Raw genomic sequence first — 21,564 nt, 5'->3', positions numbered from 1 at the left:
GAGGGGGAAACAATTTAATCCATTTTCGAATAATGCTGTAACGTCACAAAATGTCGAAAAAGTCAAGGGGTCTGAATACTTTCCCAAATGCACTGTATCAGCTTGTTTTACTCCAGTGTAAATGTAAACAAACACAGTATAGCCTCAAAACATGGTTAAAACATATTATGGATGAGCAGTCCTTTGCATCCATATTCCCTCTGTCTATGAAATTAGAGAGTGGTTACCACAGTTGTTTACCAAAACAGTGGCTGGGTGTTTTTTTGGTATTTTTGATCTGCAGATTACCCCTTTTTAAAAAGGACTGCTGCTGAATGAATTATAAAAACAAAAACATATATCGAAACACTTTAAAATAAGACAAATATATCAAAGCAGTTATTAATAAATCGTATTTTTTTATTTTTAAAATAAAATTGCCACTATTATGGACCAGTAGAAGAAAGAAATGTTTTGGGTGTAAATCACAGGTTCCAGAATTAGAATGACGGGTGTTCCATTCTGAGTGTTGTCACGGTGACCAGGTGACCGCGGTGACCAGTGTTGTCACGGTGACCAGGTGATAGCCCAGCCTCGCTCTCCTTCAAAAAAACGCTCACCTGTCAATCACACGGAAAATACTGTTATAATGTAGCCTGTATTTAGTTACTTAGAGAAATACAGTATTATAATGAATCAGTAGGGTTAGTCACCTGTTAATCACATAGAATTACTGTAGTAATGTAGTATGTATTTAGTTACTTAGAGAGATACAGTATTATAATGAATCAGTAGGGTTAAACACCTGTTATTCAACTAGGTTCAATCAGAGATACAATTATCAACACTTTACAACAAGGTTCAATCAGAGCTATAGCTATCAACACTAACACATGGTTCAATCAGAGATACAGTTATAAACACTTTACAACATGGTTCAATCAGAGATACAATTATCAACACTTTACAACAAGGTTCAATCAGAGCTATAGTTATCAACACTTTACAACATGGTTCAATCAGAGATACAGTTATCAACACTAACACATGGTTCAATCAGAGATACAGTTATAAACACTTTACAACATGGTTCAATCAGAGATACAATTATCAACACTTTACAACAAGGTTCAATCAGAGCTATAGTTATCAACACTTTACAACAAGGTTCAATCAGAGATACAGTTATAAACACTTTACAACATGGTTCAATCAGAGATACAGTTATCAACACTTTACAACAAGGTTCAATCAGAGATATAGTTATCAACACTTTACAACATGGTCCAATCAGAGATACAGTTATAAACACTTTACAACATGGTTCAATCAGAGATACAGTTATCAACACTTTACAACATGGTTCAATCAGAGATACAGTTATCAACACTTTACAACATGGTTCAATCAGAGATACAGTTATAAACACTTTACAACATGGTTCAATCAGAGATACAGTTATAAACACTTTACAACATGGTTCAATCAGAGATACAGTTATAAACACTTTACAACATGGTTCAATCAGAGATACAGTTATCAACACTTTACAACATGGTTCAATCAGAGATATAGTTATCAACACTTTACAACATGGTTCAATCAGAGATACAGTTATAAACACTTTACAACATGGTTCAGCAACAGGTTTTTGGAGCCAGTTTTTGGAGCCATTGTGAACCCCTTTATAATGTATTTATCATGGACAACAGGTTGTTGGAGCCAGAGAAATATATAAACTCAGGTTCTTGTTACCTTGAGCCCTTGCGTCTGTTGCATTTCAGCAGCAGTACGACGGTCACCAGCAGGTAGGGAGACACCACCAGTAGACTACCCAGCAGCCTGGGCAGAGACACGGACAACACTGGGACTGTAGAGGGGTCTGGGATTGAAGCTGGAACTGCGGAGAAAATTGACAAAGTCTTTCACACACACACATTTTAAATGAAGGGGACATTTTTTTCCCCTGAAATGTTATATATTTGTACGGTTAGTTACTGTAAAATACAGTGTAATGGCATGGTATTTACCGTAGGTTTTAGCACCACTTTAATGGTGGATAGAAGGGATATTTCCTCACCTGTCAGAGTCATCAGTCTCTCCGGGGATTCTCCTTCAGAGGTGGAACACTTGTAGAGTCCTTCATCTGACTTGGATACTGCAGGGATGGTCATCTCTCCCGTAGTCTCAGTCCTGACGAGGGATCCATCTTTGTAGAAATCAGCTGTGAGGTCAGAGGGAGTTACCTTCATTTCCTTGTCCTTTCTGTGTCGGCAGCGCAGAGTCACAGAACGTCCCTCAGTCACAGGAAGGACAGGACTCTCCAGGATCACAGCACCAGCTGTATATAATATATAAACATCATATATAAACAGGTCTCTCCAGGATCACAGCACCAGATGTATGTAATATATAAATATCATACTGTCACACTCTGACCATAGAGAGCCCTTGGTTCTCTATGGTATAGAAAGTAGATCAGGGCGTGACTAAGGGGCGTTCTAGGTTTTTTATTTCTATGTTGGTGTGCTTGGTATGGTTCCCAATCAGAGGCAGCTGTTTAGCGTTGTCTCTGATCGAGGATCATATTTAGCCAGCCATTTCCCCCACTGTGTTTTGTGGGATCTTGTTTTGAGTTATTAAGTGTATGTAGCACCTCTGAGGTCAAAGGTTCATTGAATGTTTGTTTCTTTTTGTTTGGAAGTTTTCACTTTGTGAATAAATATGTAGAACACAGATCACCCTGCCCTTTGGTCCAGTGATTTCGACCCATCGTGACAGAAGATCCCACCACAACAGGACCAAGCAGCGTGCCCAGGAGGAGATGGACATCTTGGACTTGGGAGGAAATCTTGGCAGGAGACGAAAAGCCTTCCTTGGCGGAAGACGCAAGGAGAGAAGGAGGACAGCGACGACGCCGGGGTTCGCGGCCACAAGGAAAGCCCAAAGGACAGTCCAACATAATTTTTTTTTTTTGGGGGGGGGGGGGAGTGTGCCAGTGACAACCTGGGAGTCAATGGAAGAGTGCGAGGAGGGATACCGGAGAATGGAGTTGGCTAAGAGTATGCAGCAACGCAGGCGTTTGGAGGAGCGGTGCAACTTGTGCCGGTCCCACGCATCAGGTCTCCAGTTCGCCTCCCCATTCCGGTGAGTCCTGTGCCATCTCCCCACACTCGCCGTGCGAAGTGTGTCATCGTTCCGGGACAATTTGTGCCGGCTATACGCACCAGGTCTCCAGTGCACCCCTGAAGTGCGTGTCACCAGTCCGGTGCCACCTGTGCTGGCTCCACTCACCAGGCTTCCGGCGACGATCCCCAGTCCAGAGCTACCGGCAACGGTCCACAGTCCAGAGCTTCCGGCGACAGTCCACAGTCCGGAACCTCCTTACAACAGTTCACAGTCCGGAACCTCCTGCGACGGTCCACAGTCCGGAACCTCCTGCGACGGTCAACAGGCCAGAGCCCTCCTTTGTGCCGGTGCCCAGCACGGCGTTCTACCCGGCTCCATGGCCGGACCCGTGGTCTGGGCGGGGGCAAAGTCCCACGCCAGAGCCGACACCGATGCTGATGGATCCGCGAGCGGAGTGGGTACTTCGCCCCGCACCGGAGCCGCCAGCGACACTGATCACCCCCCCCCCATACCCTCCCCAGCTGGTTTCAGGAGTCTGCACCTTTGGGGGGGGGTACTGTTATTACGACCATCGTGACACATATAAACATAACATCAGCAGATGAACCACTAAACACTATAATGTCAGTAGATGGTGTTTGTGGACATACCGTGTACTGTGATGTTGACAGCGTTGCTGTGTACTCCAGACCCAGACTCACACCAGTACACTCCACTGTCTGATAGGATTAGTGAAACGATGCATGAAAAACCTTGTTGTTTTCCCCAGTCCGTTCCGCAAGCTGAAATCTTCCCAGTTGATGTGTATCTCTTCAGTGTCCATCCAGCAGAGTTCCCCTGAACCTCACAGCTCACAATGAGAGACTCGTATTCAAAGAACTGAGATCTGTTGGGACGGACGCTCAGAGAGACTGGAAGAGGAGAGAGGACTGAGAGAAAGAGACAGAGATAGATGCGTCAACAGCAACCTTGGGGAAATCCTCTGGATTATCATTAACAGCAGACTAGTTCATTCCCTCAGTGAAAACAATGTACTGAGCAAATGTCAAATTGGCTTTTTACCAAATTACCGAACGACAGACCACATATTCACCCTGCACACCCTAATTGATAAACAAACCAAAACAAAGGTAAAGTCTTCTCATGCTTTGTTGATTTAAAAAAATCCTTTGACTCAATTTGGCATAAGGGTCTGCTATACAAATTGATGGAAAGTGGCGTTAGGGGAAAACATACGACATTATAAAATCCATGTACACAAAGAAGTTTGCGGTTAAAATAGGCAAAAAACACACACATTTCTTCCCATAGGGCCGTGGGGTGAGACAGGGATGCAGCTTAAGCCCCACGCTCTTCAACATATATATCAACGAATTGGCGATGGCACTAGAACAGTCTGCAGCACCCGGCATCACCCTACGAGAATTTGAAGTCAAATGTCTACTGTTTGCTGATGATCTGGTGCTTCTGTCACCAAGCAAGGAGGTCCTACAGCAGCACCTAGATCTGTCCCCAACCAAGGAGGGCCTACAGCAGCACCTAGATCTGTCGCCAACCAAGGAGGGCCTACAGCAGCACCTAGATCTGTCGCCAACCAAGGAGGGCCTACAGCAGCACCTAGATCTGTCCCAACCAAGGAGGGCCTACAGCAGCACCTAGATCTGTCCCCAACCAAGGAGGGCCTACAGCAGCACCTAGATCTTCTGCACAGATTCTGTCATTCCTGGGCCCTGACAGTAAATCTCAGTAAGACAAAAATAATGGTGTTCCAAAAAAGGTCCAGTTGCCAGGACCACAAATACAAATTCCATCTACACACCGTTGCCCTAGAGCACACAAAAACTATACATACCACTGCCTAAACATCAGCGCCACAGGTAACTTCCACAAAGCTGTGAACGATCTGAGAGACAAGGCAAGAAGGGCCTTCTATGCCATCTAAAGGAACATAACATTTGACATACCAATTAGGATCTGGCTAAAAATACTTGAATCAGTTATAGAACCCATTGCCCTTTATGGTTGTGAGGTCTGGGGTCCGCTCACCAACCAAGAATTCACAAAATGGGACAAACACGAAATTTGAGACTGCATGCAGAATTCTGCAAAAACATCCTCCGTGTACAACGTAAAACACAAAATAATGCATGCAGAGCAGAATTAGGCCGATACCCGCTAATTATCAAAATCCAGAAAAGAGCCGTTAAATTCTACAACCACCTAAAAGGAAGCGATTCCCAAACCTTCCATAACAAAGCCATCACCTACAGAGAGATGAACCTGGAAAAGAGTCCCCTAAGCAAGCTGGTCCTGGGGCTCTGTTCACAAACAGACCGCACAGAGCCCCAGGGCAGCAACACAATTAGACCCAATCAAATCATGAGAAAACAAAAAGATCATTACTTGACACATTGGAAAGAATTAACAAAAAAACTGAACAAACTAAAATGCTATTTGGCCCTAAACAGAGAGTACACAGTGGCAGAATGACTGACCCAAACTTAAGGAAGGAAGGAAGGAAGGAAGGACACAGACAGACAGACAGACAGACAGACAGACAGACAGACAGACAGACAGACAGACAGACAGACAGACAGACAGACAGACAGACAGACAGACAGACAGACAGACAGACAGACAGACAGACAGACAGACAGACAGACAGACAGACAGACAGACAGACAGACAGTTTGCACTGAATGGCTTAAAATGTGCATTTCCTAAAACAAAATAGAACCATTCGGAATGTGAAAAAAAACCTGTTTAATTTCCTCACCTGTCAGAGTCATCAGTCTCTCCGGGGATTCTCCTTCAGAGGTGGAACACTTGTAGAGTCCTTCATCTGACTTGGATACTGCAGGGATGGTCATCTCTCCCGTAGTCTCAGTCCTGACGAGGGATCCATCTTTGTAGAAATCAGCTGTGAGGTCAGAGGGAGTTACCTTCATTTCCTTGTCCTTTCTGTGTCGGCAGCGCAGAGTCACAGAACGTCCCTCAGTCACATGAAGGGCAGGGCTCTCCAGGATCACAGCACCAGCTGTATATAACATATAAACATAATATATTTTATTTTCATTTATTTTTATTCATCTTTATTTAACCAGGTAGGCAAGTTGAGAACAAGTTCTCATTTACAACTGCGACCTGGCCAAGAAAAAGCAAAGCAATTCGACACATATAACAACACAGAGTTACACATGGAATAAAACAAAACATACAGTCAATAATACAGTAGAAAAATAAGTCTATATACAATGTGAGCAAATGAGGTGAGATAAGGGAGGTAAAGGCAAAAAAAGGCCATGGTGGTGAAGTAAATACAATATAGCAAGTAAAACACTGGAATGGGAGATTTGCAGTGGAAGAATGTGCAAAGTAGAAATAGAAATAATGGGGTGCAAAGGAGCAAAATAAATAAATAAATAAATACAGTAGGGGAAGAGGTAGTTGTTTGGGCTAAATTATAGATGGGCTATGTACAGGTGCAGTAATCTGTGAGCTGCTCTGACAGCTGGTGCTTAAAGCTAGTGAGCGAGATAAGTGTTTCCAGTTTCAGAGATTTTTGTAGTTCATTCCAGTCATTGGCAGCAGAGAACTGGAAGGAGAGGCGGCCAAAGGAGGAATTGGCTTTGGGGGTGACTAGAGAGATATACCTGCTGGAGTGCGTGCTACAGGTGGGTGCTGCTATGGTGACCAGCGAGCTGAGATTAGGGGGGACTTTACCTAGCAGGGTCTTGTAGATGACCTGGAGCCAGTGGGTTTGGCGATGAGTATGAAGCGAGGGCCAGCCAACGAGAGCGTACAGGTCGCAGTAGTGGGTAGTATATGGGGCTTTGGTGACAAAACGGATGGCACTGTGATAGACTGCATCCAATTTATTGAGTAGGGTATTGGAGTCTACATATTCTAAGTCAGAACCGTCCAAAGAAGTGATGCTGGACGGGCGGACAGGTGCGGGCAGCGATTGGTTGAAGAGCATGCATTTAGTTTTACTTGTATTTAAGAGCAGTTGGAGGCCACGGAAGGAGAGTTGTAATGGCATTGAAGCTCGTCTGGAGGGTTGTTAACAGTGTCCAAAGATGGGCCAGAAGTATACAGAATGGTGTCGTCTGCGTAGAGGTGGATCAGAGACTCACCTGCAGCAAGAGCGACATCATTGATGTATACAGAGAAGAGAGTCGGCCCAAGAATTGAACCATGTGGCACCCCAATATAGAGTCTGCCAGAGGCCCGGACAACAGGCCCTCCGATTTGACACAATGAACTCTATCAGAGAAGTAGTTGGTGAACCAGGCGAGGCAATCATTTGAGAAACCAAGGCTATTGAGTCTGCCGATGAGGATTTGGTGATTGACAGAGTCGAAAGCCTTGGCCAGGTCAATGAATACGGCTGCAGAGTATTGTTTCTTATCGATGGCGGTTAAGATATCGTTTAGGACCTTGAGCGTGGCTGAGGTGCACCCATGACCAGCTCTGAAACCATATTGTATAGCGGAGAAAGTACGGTGGGATTCGAAATGGTCGGTGATCTGTTAGTTAACTTGGCTTTCAAAGACCTTAGAAGGGCAGTGTAGGATAGATATAGGTCTGTAACAGTTTGGGTCTAGAGTGTCTCCCCCTTTGAAGAGGGGGATGACCGCAGCTGCTTTTCAATCTTTGGGAATCTCAGACGATACGAAAGAGAGGTTGAACAGGCTAGTAATAGGGGTTGCAACAATTTCGGCAGATCATTTTAGAAAGAAAGGGTCCAGATTGTCTAGCCCGGCTGATTTGTAGGGGTCCAGATTTTGCAGCTCTTTCAGAACATCAGCTGACTGGATTTGGGAGATGGAGAAATGGGGGAAAGCTTGGGCGAGTTGCTGTGGGGGGTGCAGTGCTGTTGACCGAGGTAGGGGTAGCCAGGTGGAAAACATGGCAACCGTAGAAAAATGCTTATTGAAATTCTCAATTATCATGGATTTATCGGTGGTGACAGAGTTTCCTATCCTCAGTGCAGTGGGCAGCTGGGAGGAGGTGTTCTTATTCTCCATGCACTTTACAATGTCCCAGAACTTTTTTAAGTTTGTGTTGCAGGAAGCAAATTTCTGCTTGAAAAAGCTAGCCTTAGCTTTTCTAACTGCCTGTATATTGGTTTCTAACTTCCCTGAAAAGTTGCATATCGCGGGGGCTGTTCGATGCTAATGCAGAACGCCACAGGATGATTTTGTGCTGGTTAAGGGCAGTCAGGTCTGGAGAGAACCAAGGGCTATATCTGTTCCTGGTTCTAAATTTCTTGAATGGGGCATGCTTATTTAAGATGGTGAGGAAGGCATTTAAAAAAAATAACCAGGCATCCTCTACTGACGGGATGAGGTTGATATCCTTCCAGGATACCCGGGCCAGGTCGATTAGAAAGGCCTGCTCGCTGAAGTGTTTCAGGGAGCGTTTGACAGTGATGAGAGGTGGTCGTTTGGTCCCAGACCCATTACGGATGCAGGCAATGAGGCAGTGATCGATGAGATCTTGATTGAAAACAGCAGAGGTGTATTTGGAGGGCGAGTTAGTTTAGGATGACATCTATGAGGGTGCCCGTGTTTACGGCTTTGGGGTTGTACCTGGTAGGTTCATTGATAATTTGTTTGAGATGGAGGGCATCAAGCTTAGATTGTAGGATAGCTGGGGTGTTAAGCATGTCGCAGTTTAGGTCACCTGCTGTATATAATATATAAACAGGGCTCTCCAGGATCAGAGCTCCAGCTGTATATAATATATAAACATCATATATAAACAGGTCTCTCCAGGATCACAGCTCCAGCTGTATATAATATATAAACAGGTCTCTCCAGGATCACAGCTCCAGCTGTATATAATATATAAACAGGTCTCTCCAGGATCACAGCACCAGCTGTATATAATATATAAACAGGTCTCTCCAGGATCACAGCCCCAGCTGTATATAATATATAAACAGGTCTCTCCAGGATCACAGCTCCAGCTGTATATAATATATAAACATCATATTGTCACACTCTGACCATAGAGAGCCCTTGGTTCTCTATGGTATAGAAAGTAGATCAGGGCGTGACTAAGGGGCGTTCTAGGTTTTTTATTTCTATGTTGGTGTGTTTGGTGTGGTTCCCAATCAGAGGCAGCTGTTTAGCGTTGTCTCTGATTGAGGATCATATTTAGGCAGCCATTTCCCCCACTGTGTTTTGTGGGATCTTGTTTTGAGTTATTAAGTGTATGTAGCACCTCTGAGGTCAAAGGTTCATTGAATGTTTGTTTCTTTTTGTTTGGAAGTTTTCACTTTGTGAATAAATATGTAGAACACAGATCACCCTGCCCTTTGGTCCAGTTATTATAACCCATCGTGACAGAAGATCCCACCACAACAGGACCAAGCAGCGTGCCCAGGAGGAGATGGACATCCTGGACTTGGGAGGAAATCTTGGCAGGAGACGAAAAGCCTTCCTTGGCGGCAGACGCAAGGAGAGAAGGGAGGACAGCGACGACGCCGGGGTTCGCGGCCACAAGCAACACCTAAAGGACAGTCCAACATTATTTTTTTTTTTGGGGGGGGGGCACACGGGGTGGTTGGTGGAGCCGGGGAGTGAGCCAGTGACAACCTGGGAGGAGGTAGAGAGGTGGCCGGCCGACCCAAGGAGAGTACCAGAGCCCGCCTGGGAGTCAATGGAAGAGTGCGAGGAGGGATACCAGAGAATGGAGTTGGCTAAGAGTTTGCAGCAACGCAGGCGTTTGGAGGAGCGGTGCAACTTGTGCCGGTCCCACACATCAGGTCTCCAGTGCGCCTCCCCATTCCGGTGTGTCCTGTGTCTCCTCCTCGCTCTCGCCCTGAAGTGCGTGTCAACAGTCCGGTGCCACCTGTGCCGGCTCCACTCACCAGGCTTCCGGCGACGGTCCCCAGTCCAGAGCTTCTGGCGACGGTCCTCAGTCCAGAGCTTCCGGCGACGGTCCACAGTCCGGAACCTCCTGCGACGGTCAACAGGCCAGAGCCCTCCTTTGTGCCGGTGCCCAGCACGGCGTTCTACCCAGCTCCATGGCCGGACCTGTGGTCTGGGCGGGGGCAAAGTCCCGCGCCAGAGTCGACACCGATGCTGGCGGATCCGCGAGCGGAGTGGGTACTTCGCCGAGCACCAGAGCCGCCACCGACACTAATCACCCTCCCCAGTTAGTTTCAGGAGTCCGCACCTTTGGGGGGGTACTGTTATTACGACCATCGTGACACATATAAACATAACATCAGCAGATGAACCACTAAACACTATAATGTCAGTAGATGGTGTTTGTTTACATACCGTGTACTGTGATGTTGACAGTGTTGCTGTGTACTCCAGACCCAGACTCACACCAGTACACTCCACTGTCTGATAGGATTAGTGAAACGATGCATGAAAAACCTTGTTGTTTTCCCCAGTCCGTTCCGCAAGCTGAAATCTTCCCAGTCGATGTGTATCTCTTCTGCGTCCATCCAGCAGAGTTCCCCTGAACCTCGCAGCTCACAATGAGAGACTCGTATTCAAAGAACTGAGATCTGTCGGGAAGGACTCTCAGGGAGACTGGAGGAGAGAGAGAGAGAGAGAGAGAGAGAGAGAGAGAGAGAGAGAGAGAGAGAGAGAGAGAGAGAGAGAGAGAGAGAGAGAGAGAGAGGGTCAGTCCGATAGCTGTACAACTGTAATAAATTCCAGAACTGAGTCTGTAACATTCTCACATCTGAGTTACCCTTTGATTTGTTCTACCAGTCTAAACCAGATTCAATAGGAAACCATTTCTACCCTTTGATTTCAATCAATGACTGTGTCATTCAAACTGTTGGCAAGAAGAGGCTGACCGAGACTCTAAAATCAAAATCAAGTTTTATTTGTCACATGCGCTGAATACAACAGGTGAAATGCTGAATACAACAGGTGTTGTAGACCTTACAGTGAAATGCTGAATACAACAGGTGTAGTAGACCTTATAGTGAAATGCTGAATACTTCAGGTGTAGGTAGACCTTATAGTGAAATGCTGAATACAACAGGTGTAGTAGACCTCACAGTGAAATGCTGAATACACCAGGTGTAGTAGACCTCACAGTGAAATGCTGAATACAACAGGTGTAGTACACCTTACAGTGAAATGCTGAATACAACAGGTGTAGTAGACCTTACAGTGAAATGCTGAATACAACAGGTGTAGTAGACCTCACAGTGAAATGCTGAATACAACAGGTGTAGTAGACCTCACAGTGAAATGCTGAATACACCAGGTGTAGTAGACCTCACAGTGAAAGGCTGAATACACCAGGTGTAGTAGACCTCACAGTGAAATGCTGAATACAACAGGTGTAGTAGACCTCACAGTGAAATGCTGAATACAACAGGTGTAGTAGACCTCACAGTGAAATGCTGAATACAACAGGTGTAGTAGACCTCACAGTGAAATGCTGAAGCCCTTAACCAACAATGCAGTTTTAAGCGGGGCGGGGAGCAAATAGTTTGGGTAGCCATTTGATTAGATGTTCAGGAGTTTTATGTCGTGGGGGTAGAAGCTGTTCAGAAGCCTCTTGGTCCTAGACTTGGCGCTCCGTTACCACTTGCCATGGAGGTAGCAGAGAGAACAGTCTATGACTGGGGTGGCTGGAGTCTTTGACAATTTTTTAGGGCTTTCCTCTGACACCGCCTGGTATAGAGGTCCTGGATAGCTAGGAAGCTTGGCCTCAGTGATGTACTGGGCCGTACGCACCACCCTCTGTAGCGCCTTGCGGTCAGAGGCACGAGCAGTTGCCAAACCAGTTTGTGATGTAACCGTCAGGATGCTCTCGATGGTGCAGCTGTAAAAACCTTTTTTGAGGATCTGAGGACCCGTGCCAAATCTTTTCAGTCTCCCGTGGAGGAATAGGTCTTGTCTGTGGTAAATCCCTCTCATCCGACTCATTAAATAAAAATTATTTTGTCCAGTTCGAGGTGAGTCATCGCTGTTCTGATGTCCAGAAGCTCTTTTCGGTCATAAGAGACGGGTAGCAACAACAATTATGTATAAAATACGTTACAAACAATGCGAAAATACAAACAAAATAGCACGAGTTGGTTAAGAGCCCATAAAACAGCAGCCATCCACTCAGGCACCATCTTAAATCCCATCACACGTCAGGGAGGTGACCTCACAGAGAGAGAAACGACGAGCTTTGGTTGTCAGGAAGGTGACCTCACAGAGAGAAACAACGAGCTTTGGTTGTCAGGGAAGTGACCTCACAGAGAGAGAAACGACGAGCTTTGGTTGTCAGGGAGGTGACCTCACAGAGAGAGAAACAACGAGCTTTGGTTGTCAGGGAGGTGACCTCACAGAGAGAGAAACGATGAGCTTTGGTTGTCAGGGAGCTGACCTCACAGAGAGAAACAACGAGTTTGTCTCTGCTACGTGGTTGGAGCTTTGGTATCTGCATGACAGGCCTCCCAATTGTATTCCTGTGCAAATGTTTTTTGTTTTGTTGGTCTTGTCTAGCGAGAAGAGAACTGAGAAGAGAACTGAGAAGAGAACTGACGTATTCGTGAACACAAAGTTTCAGCAAACTCTATACCTGCTTGACCACAAGACCTGCTCATGAATAAGCTACTCAGTAACCTATGAAATGCTCACTGACTGGGCACGGAAACACAACACACACACACACACACACACACACACACACCACTACACTTGACAGAGACTCACAACTACAGAGAGTAACACACTGGAGAGAGACTTGATATGAGAGGAGGTAGCAGGAGGAAACAGAGAGAGAGAGAGAAGAGGAGGAGAAGTAAACAGAGAGAGAGAGAAGAGGAGAAGGAGGAAACAGAGAGAGAGAGAAGAGGAGGAGAAGCGGAGGAGTAAACAGAGAGAGAGAAGAGGAGAAGAAGAGGAGAAGTAGGACTAAACAGAGAGAGAAGAGGAGAAGAAGAGGAGGAAAATAGAGCAGGTGATGAATAATGAGAAATTGTACCTCCATCATGACCGAGGCCAGAGTATACCAGTGTACTGAACAGCACTGAAACACACAGAGAAAACTATCACTATGGTACATGATGTAAACACTGAAACACACAGAGAGAACAATCACTATGGTACATGATGTAAACACTGAAACACACAGAGAGAACAATCACTATGGTACATGATGTAAACACTGAAACACACAGAGAGAACAATCACTATGGTACATGATGTAAACACTGAAACACACAGAGAGAACTATCACTATGGTACATGATGTAAACACTGAGCTGTTCCACAGATATTAAACCATAAAGATATTAAACTATATAGATATTAAACTATATAGATATTAAACTATACAGATATTAAACTATATATATATTAAACTATACAGATATTAAACTATATATATATTAAACCGTACAGATATTAAACAATACAGATATTAAACTATACAGATATTAAACAATACAGATATTAAACCATACAGATATTAAACAATACAGATATTAAACAATACAGATATTAAACAATACAGATATTAAACTATACAGATATTAAACTATACAGATATTAAACAATACAGATATTACACTATATATATATTACACTATGTAGATATTAAACAATACAGATATTAAACAATACAGATATTAAACAATACAGATATTAAACTATACAGATATTAAACTATACAGATATTAAACTATACAGATATTAAACAATACAGATATTACACTATATATATATTACACTATGTAGATATTAAACAATACAGATATTAAACTATATATATATTCAACTATATATATATTCAACTATACAGATATTAAACTATACAGATATTAAACTATATATATATATTAAACTATATATATATATTAAACCATACAGATATTAAACCATACAGATATTAAACTATACAGATATTAAACTATACAGATATTAAACTATACAGCTATTAAACTATATATATATTAAACCATTCAGGTACTCACAGAGTAGAAAACAGGTGTGTTCCATCTCAATGTATTCGATCACTTGTTTTCATTCACTTCCTCTCTCTAAACTCTTTAATGACTTATCGCCTGTCTACCCAGCCTCTTCTCTCCACACAGGGACACTTCCTCTCTGCTGAGAAGGGCTGGGAGGTGTGAAAGACCATGTGGTGATATATGGGGGGTAGAGAGAGAAGAATGCTTATTTGAGCTGTTCTTGCCATAATATGGACTTGGTCTTTTACCAAATAGGGCTATCTTCTGTATACAATTCTGTATACAATCCCTACCCAACTGATTGGCTCAAAAGCATTAAGAGGTAAAGAAATTCCACCAATGAACTTTTAACAAGGTGCACCTGTTATTTGAAATGCATTCCAGGTGACTACTTCATGAAGCTGGATGAGAGAATGCCACGAGTGTGCAAAACTGTCATCAAGGCAAAGGGTGGCAATTTGAAGAATCTAAAATATGAAATATATATATTCCATATGTGTTATTTCATAGTTTTGTTGTCTTCACTAATATTCTACAATGTAGAAAATAGTCAAAATAAATAAAAACCCTTGAATGAATAGGTGTTCTAAAACTTTTGACTCGTACTGTAAATATTCAGACCTTTTACTCAGTACTTTGTTGAGGCACCTTTCGCAGTGATTACAGCCTTGAGTCTTCCTGGGTATGACGCTACAATCTTGGCACACCTGTATTTGGGGAGTTTCTCCCATTCTTCTCTGCAGATCCTCTCAAGCTCTGTCAGATTGGATGGGGAGCATCGCTGCACAGCTATTTTCAGGTCTCGCCAGAGATGTTCGATTGGGTTCAAGTCCGGGCTCTGGCTGGGCCACTCAAGGACATTCAGAGACTTGTCCCGAAGCCACTCCTGCATTGTCTTGGATGTGTTCTTAGGGCCGTGGTCCTGTTGGAACGTGAACCTTCATCCCAGTCTGAGGTCCTGAGCGTTCTGGAACAGGTCTCTGTACTTTGCTCCGTTCATCTTTCCCTGATGAAAGATGTTCGATTGAGATCTGTGCAGGATCCATCAGTAATCTCTATAGTTGTTATTGATAAGATCTCTGGGCAATCCAACCCCATCAGAATGTGCCAGAGCATTATTAAAGTGGTCAAGTTGTGAGGGACTTGGATCCTTCCCCTGACAAACATCAGTGGCAACAACCAGTGACATCTAGACAACTTAGTCTCAACCTTGCCCCCCCCCCAGTATCTCTCCTGAAACTCTGAGTTCCCCAAGAACACCCCTAAGAACTTAATCCCTGCTCTGCCCCACTGTAACCCCCCAGGAAGACTAGTAGATCCTATATAGCATGGCTACTAGATACACTATATATAGAAAGACTACTAGATACACTATATATAGCATGGCCTCTACACTATATATATAGCATGGCACCTACACTATATATAGCATGGCACCTAGATACACTATATATAGCATGGCTACTAGAAACACTATATATAGCATGGCCTCTACACTATATATAGCATGGCTACTAGAAACACTATATATAGCATGGCTACTAGATACACTATATATAGCAGCACTAGATACACTAATAGCATGGCTACTAGATACACTATATATAGCATGGCTACTAGATACACTATATATAGCATGGCTACTAGATACACTATATATAGCATGGCTACTAGATACACTATATATAGCATGGCTACTAGATACACTATATATAGCATGGCTACTAGATACACTATATATAGCATGGCCTCTACACTATATATAGCATGGCTACTAGAAACACTATATATAGCATGGCTACTAGATACACTATATATAGCATGGCTACTAGATACACTATATATAGCATGGCTACTAGATACACTATATATAGCATGGCTACTAGATACACTATATATAGCATGGCTACTAGATACACTATATATAGCATGGCTACTAGATACACTATATATAGCATGGCTACTAGATACACTATATATAGCATGGCTACTAGATACACTATATAGAGCATGACTACTAGATACACTATATATAGCATGGCTACTAGATACACTATATATAGCATGGCCTCTACACTATATATAGCATGGCTACTAGATACACTATATATAGCATGGCCTCTACACTATATATAGCATGGCTACTAGATACACTATATATAGCATGGCTACTAGATACACTATATATAGCATGGCTACTAGATACACTATATATAGCATGGCTACTAGATACACTATATATAGCATGGCCTCTACACTATATATAGCATGGCTACTAGATACACTATATATAGCATGGCCTCTACACTATATATAGCATGGCTACTAGATACACTATATATAGCATGGCCTCTACACTATATATAGCATGGCTACTAGATACACTATATATAGCATGGCCTCTACACTATATATAGCATGGCTACTAGATACACTATATATAGCATGGCTACTAGATACACTATATATAGCATGGCTACTCGATACACTATATATAGCATGGCTACTAGATACACTATATATAGCATGGCTACTAGATACACTATATATAGCATGGCTACTAGATACACTATATATAGCATGGCTACTAGATACACTATATATAGCATGGCTACTAGATACACTATATATAGCATGGCTACTAGAAACACTATATATAGCATGGCTACTAGATACACTATATATAGCATGGCCTCTACACTATATATAGCATGGCTACTAGATACACTATATATAGCATGGCCTCTACACTATATATAGCATGGCTACTAGATACACTATATATAGCATGGCCACTAGATACACTATATATAGCATGGCTACTAGATACACTATATATAGCATGGCTACTAGATACACTATATATAGCATGGCTACTAGATACACTATATATAGCATGGCCTCTACACTATATATAGCATGGCTACTAGATACACTATATATAGCATGGCCTCTACACTATATATAGCATGGCTACTAGATACACTATATATAGCATGGCCTCTACACTATATATAGCATGGCTACTAGATACACTATATATAGCATGGCTACTAGATACACTATATATAGCATGGCTACTAGATACACTATATATAGCATGGCTACTAGATACACTATATATAGCATGGCTACTAGATACACTATATATAGCATGGCTACTAGATACACTATATATAGCATGGCCTATACACTATATATAGCATGGCTACTAGATACACTATATATAGCATGGCTACTAGATACACTATATATAGCATGGCTACTAGATATGCCTACACTATATATAGCATGGCTACTAGATACACTATATATAGCATGGCTACTAGATACACTATATATAGCATGGCTACTAGATACACTATATATAGCATGGCCACTAGATACACTATATATAGCATGGCTACTAGATACACTATATATAGCATGGCTACTAGATACACTATATATAGCATGGCTACTAGATACACTATATATAGCATGGCTACTAGATACACTATATATAGCATGGCCTCTACACTATATATAGCATGGCTACTAGATACACTATATATAGCATGGCTACTCGATACACTATATATAGCATGGCTACTAGATACACTATATATAGCATGGCTACTAGATACACTATATATAGCATGGCTACTAGATACACTATATATAGCATGGCTACTAGATACACTATATATAGTATGGCCTCGTACACTATATATAGCATGGCTACTAGATACACTATATATAGCATGGCTACTAGATACACTATATATAGCATGGCTACTAGATACACTATATATAGCATGGCTACTAGATACACTATATATAGCATGGCTACTAGATACACTATATATAGCATGGCTACTAGATACACTATATATAGCATGGCTACTAGATACACTATATATAGCATGGCTACTAGATACACTATATATAGCATGGCCTCTACACTATATATAGCATGGCTACTAGATACACTATATATAGCATGGCTACTAGATACACTATATATAGCATGGCTACTAGATACACTATATATAGCATGGCCTCTACACTATATATAGCATGGCTACTAGATACACTATATATAGCATGGCTACTAGATACACTATATATAGCATGGCTACTAGATACACTATATATAGCATGGCCTCTACACTATATATAGCATGGCTACTAGATACACTATATATAGCATGGCCTCTACACTATATATAGCATGGCTACTAGATACACTATATATAGCATGGCCTCTACACTATATATAGCATGGCTACTAGATACACTATATATAGCATGGCTACTAGATACACTATATATAGCATGGCTACTAGATACACTATATATAGCATGGCTACTAGATACACTATATATAGCATGGCTACTAGATACACTATATATAGCATGGCTACTAGATACACTATATATAGCATGGCCTCTACACTATATATAGCATGGCTACTAGATACACTATATATAGCATGGCTACTAGATACACTATATATAGCATGGCTACTAGATACACTATATATAGCATGGCTACTAGATACACTATATATAGCATGGCTACTAGATACACTATATATAGCATGGCTACTAGATACACTATATATAGCATGGCTACTAGATACACTATATATAGCATGGCCTCTACACTATATATAGCATGGCTACTAGATACACTATATATAGCATGGCTACTAGATACACTATATATAGCATGGCTACTAGATACACTATATATAGCATGGCTACTACACTATATATAGCATGGCTACTAGATACACTATATATAGCATGGCTACTCGATACACTATATATAGCATGGCTACTAGATACACTATATATAGCATGGCCTCTACACTATATATAGCATGGCTACTAGATACACTATATATAGCATGGCTACTAGATACACTATATATAGCATGGCTACTAGATACACTATATATAGCATGGCTACTAGATACACTATATATAGCATGGCTACTAGATACACTATATATAGCATGGCTACTAGATACACTATATATAGCATGGCTACTAGATACACTATATATAGCATGGCTACTAGATACACTATATATAGCATGGCTACTAGATACACTATATATAGCATGGCTACTAGATACACTATATATAGCATGGCTACTAGATACACTATATATAGCATGGCTACTAGATACACTATATATAGCATGGCTACTAGATACACTATATATAGCATGGCTACTAGATACACTATATATAGCATGGCTACTAGATACACTATATATAGCATGGCTACTAGATACACTATATATAGCATGGCTACTAGATACACTATATATAGCATGGCTACTAGATACACTATATATAGCATGGCTACTAGATACACTATATATAGCATGGCTACTAGATACACTATATATAGCATGGCTACTAGATACACTATATATAGCATGGCTACTAGATACACTATATATAGCATGGCTACTAGATACACTATATATAGCATGGCTACTAGATACACTATATATAGCATGGCTACTAGATACACTATATATAGCATGGCTACTAGATACACTATATATAGCATGGCTACTAGATACACTATATATAGCATGGCTACTAGATACACTATATATAGCATGGCTACTAGATACACTATATATAGCATGGCTACTAGATACACTATATATAGCATGGCTACTAGATACACTATATATAGCATGGCTACTAGATACACTATATATAGCATGGCTACTACACTATATATAGCATGGCTACTAGATACACTATATATAGCATGGCTACTAGATACACTATATATAGCATGGCTACTAGATACACTATATATAGCATGGCTACTAGATACACTATATATAGCATGGCTACTAGATACACTATATATAGCATGGCTACTAGATACACTATATATAGCATGGCTACTAGATACACTATATATAGCATGGCTACTAGATACACTATATATAGCATGGCTACTAGATACACTATATATAGCATGGCCTCTACACTATATATAGCATGGCTACTAGATACACTATATATAGCATGGCTACTAGATACACTATATATAGCATGGCTACTAGATACACTATATATAGCATGGCTACTAGATACACTATATATAGCATGGCTACTAGATACACTATATATAGCATGGCTACTAGATACACTATATATAGCATGGCTCTACACTATATAGCATGGCTACATATATATAGCATGGCTACTAGATACACTATATATAGCATGGCTACTAGATACACTATATATAGCATGGCTACTAGATACACTATATATAGCATGGCTACTAGATACACTATATATAGCATGGCTACTAGATACACTATATATAGCATGGCTACTAGATACACTATATATAGCATGGCTACTAGATACACTATATATAGCATGGCTACTAGATACACTATATATAGCATGGCTACTAGATACACTATATATAGCATGGCTACTAGCTACACTATATATAGCATGGCTACTAGATACACTATATATAGCATGGCTACTAGATACACTATATATAGCATGGCTACTAGATACACTATATATAGCATGGCTACTAGATACACTATATATAGCATGGCTACTAGATACACTATATATAGCATGGCTACTAGATACACTATATATAGCATGGCCTACTAGCACTATATATAGCATGGCTACTAGATACACTATATATAGCATGGCTACTAGATACACTATATATAGCATGGCTACTAGATACACTATATATAGCATGGCTACTAGATACACTATATATAGCATGGCTACTAGATACACTATATATAGCATGGCTACTAGATACACTATATATAGCATGGCTACTCGTACACTATATATAGCATGGCTACTAGATACACTATATATAGCATGGCCTCTACACTATATATAGCATGGCTACTAGATACACTATATATAGCATGGCTACTAGATACACTATATATAGCATGGCTACTAGATACACTATATATAGCATGGCCTCTAGACACTATATATAGCATGGCTACTAGATACACTATATATAGCATGGCTACTAGATACACTATATATAGCATGGCTACTAGATACACTATATATAGCATGGCTACTAGATACACTATATATAGCATGGCCTCTACACTATATATAGCATGGCTACTAGATACACTATATATAGCATGGCCTATACACTATATATAGCATGGCTACTAGATACACTATATATAGCATGGCCTCTACACTATATATAGCATGGCTACTAGATACACTATATATAGCATGGCTACTAGATACACTATATATAGCATGGCTACTAGATACACTATATATAGCATGGCTACTAGATACACTATATATAGCATGGCTACTAGATACACTATATATAGCATGGCTACTAGAAACACTATATATAGCATGGCTTCTACACTATATATAGCATGGCTACTAGATACACTATATATAGCATGGCCTCTACACTATATATAGCATGGCTACTAGATACA

The 21,564-nt window shown here is 41.3% G+C and overlaps 1 protein-coding gene across 1 annotated transcript; it reads right to left on the bottom strand.

Moving 5' to 3' along the window:
* Nucleotides 1-365: 365 nt before the first annotated feature.
* LOC106592441 (Fc receptor-like protein 5) lies at nucleotides 366-14,409 on the bottom strand. Its single transcript, XM_014183789.2, has 8 exons — nucleotides 14,063-14,409; nucleotides 13,072-13,116; nucleotides 10,404-10,664; nucleotides 5,885-6,145; nucleotides 3,759-4,037; nucleotides 2,060-2,320; nucleotides 1,735-1,879; nucleotides 366-599 (listed from the first exon to the last, which is right to left on the bottom strand). Exons 1-8 carry the CDS (start codon nucleotides 14,085-14,087, stop codon nucleotides 596-598), a joined length of 1,281 nt encoding a protein of 426 aa, XP_014039264.1. The 5' UTR covers nucleotides 14,088-14,409; the 3' UTR covers nucleotides 366-595.
* Between the last annotated feature and the right edge of the window lie 7,155 nt (nucleotides 14,410-21,564).

Source organism: Salmo salar, chromosome ssa02 (assembly GCF_905237065.1).
Source record: "Salmo salar chromosome ssa02, Ssal_v3.1, whole genome shotgun sequence".
Lineage (NCBI taxonomy): Eukaryota > Metazoa > Chordata > Actinopteri > Salmoniformes > Salmonidae > Salmo > Salmo salar.
The sequence above is the reverse complement of the archived record's forward strand: the minus strand, read 5'-3'. Positions and strand labels throughout refer to the sequence as shown.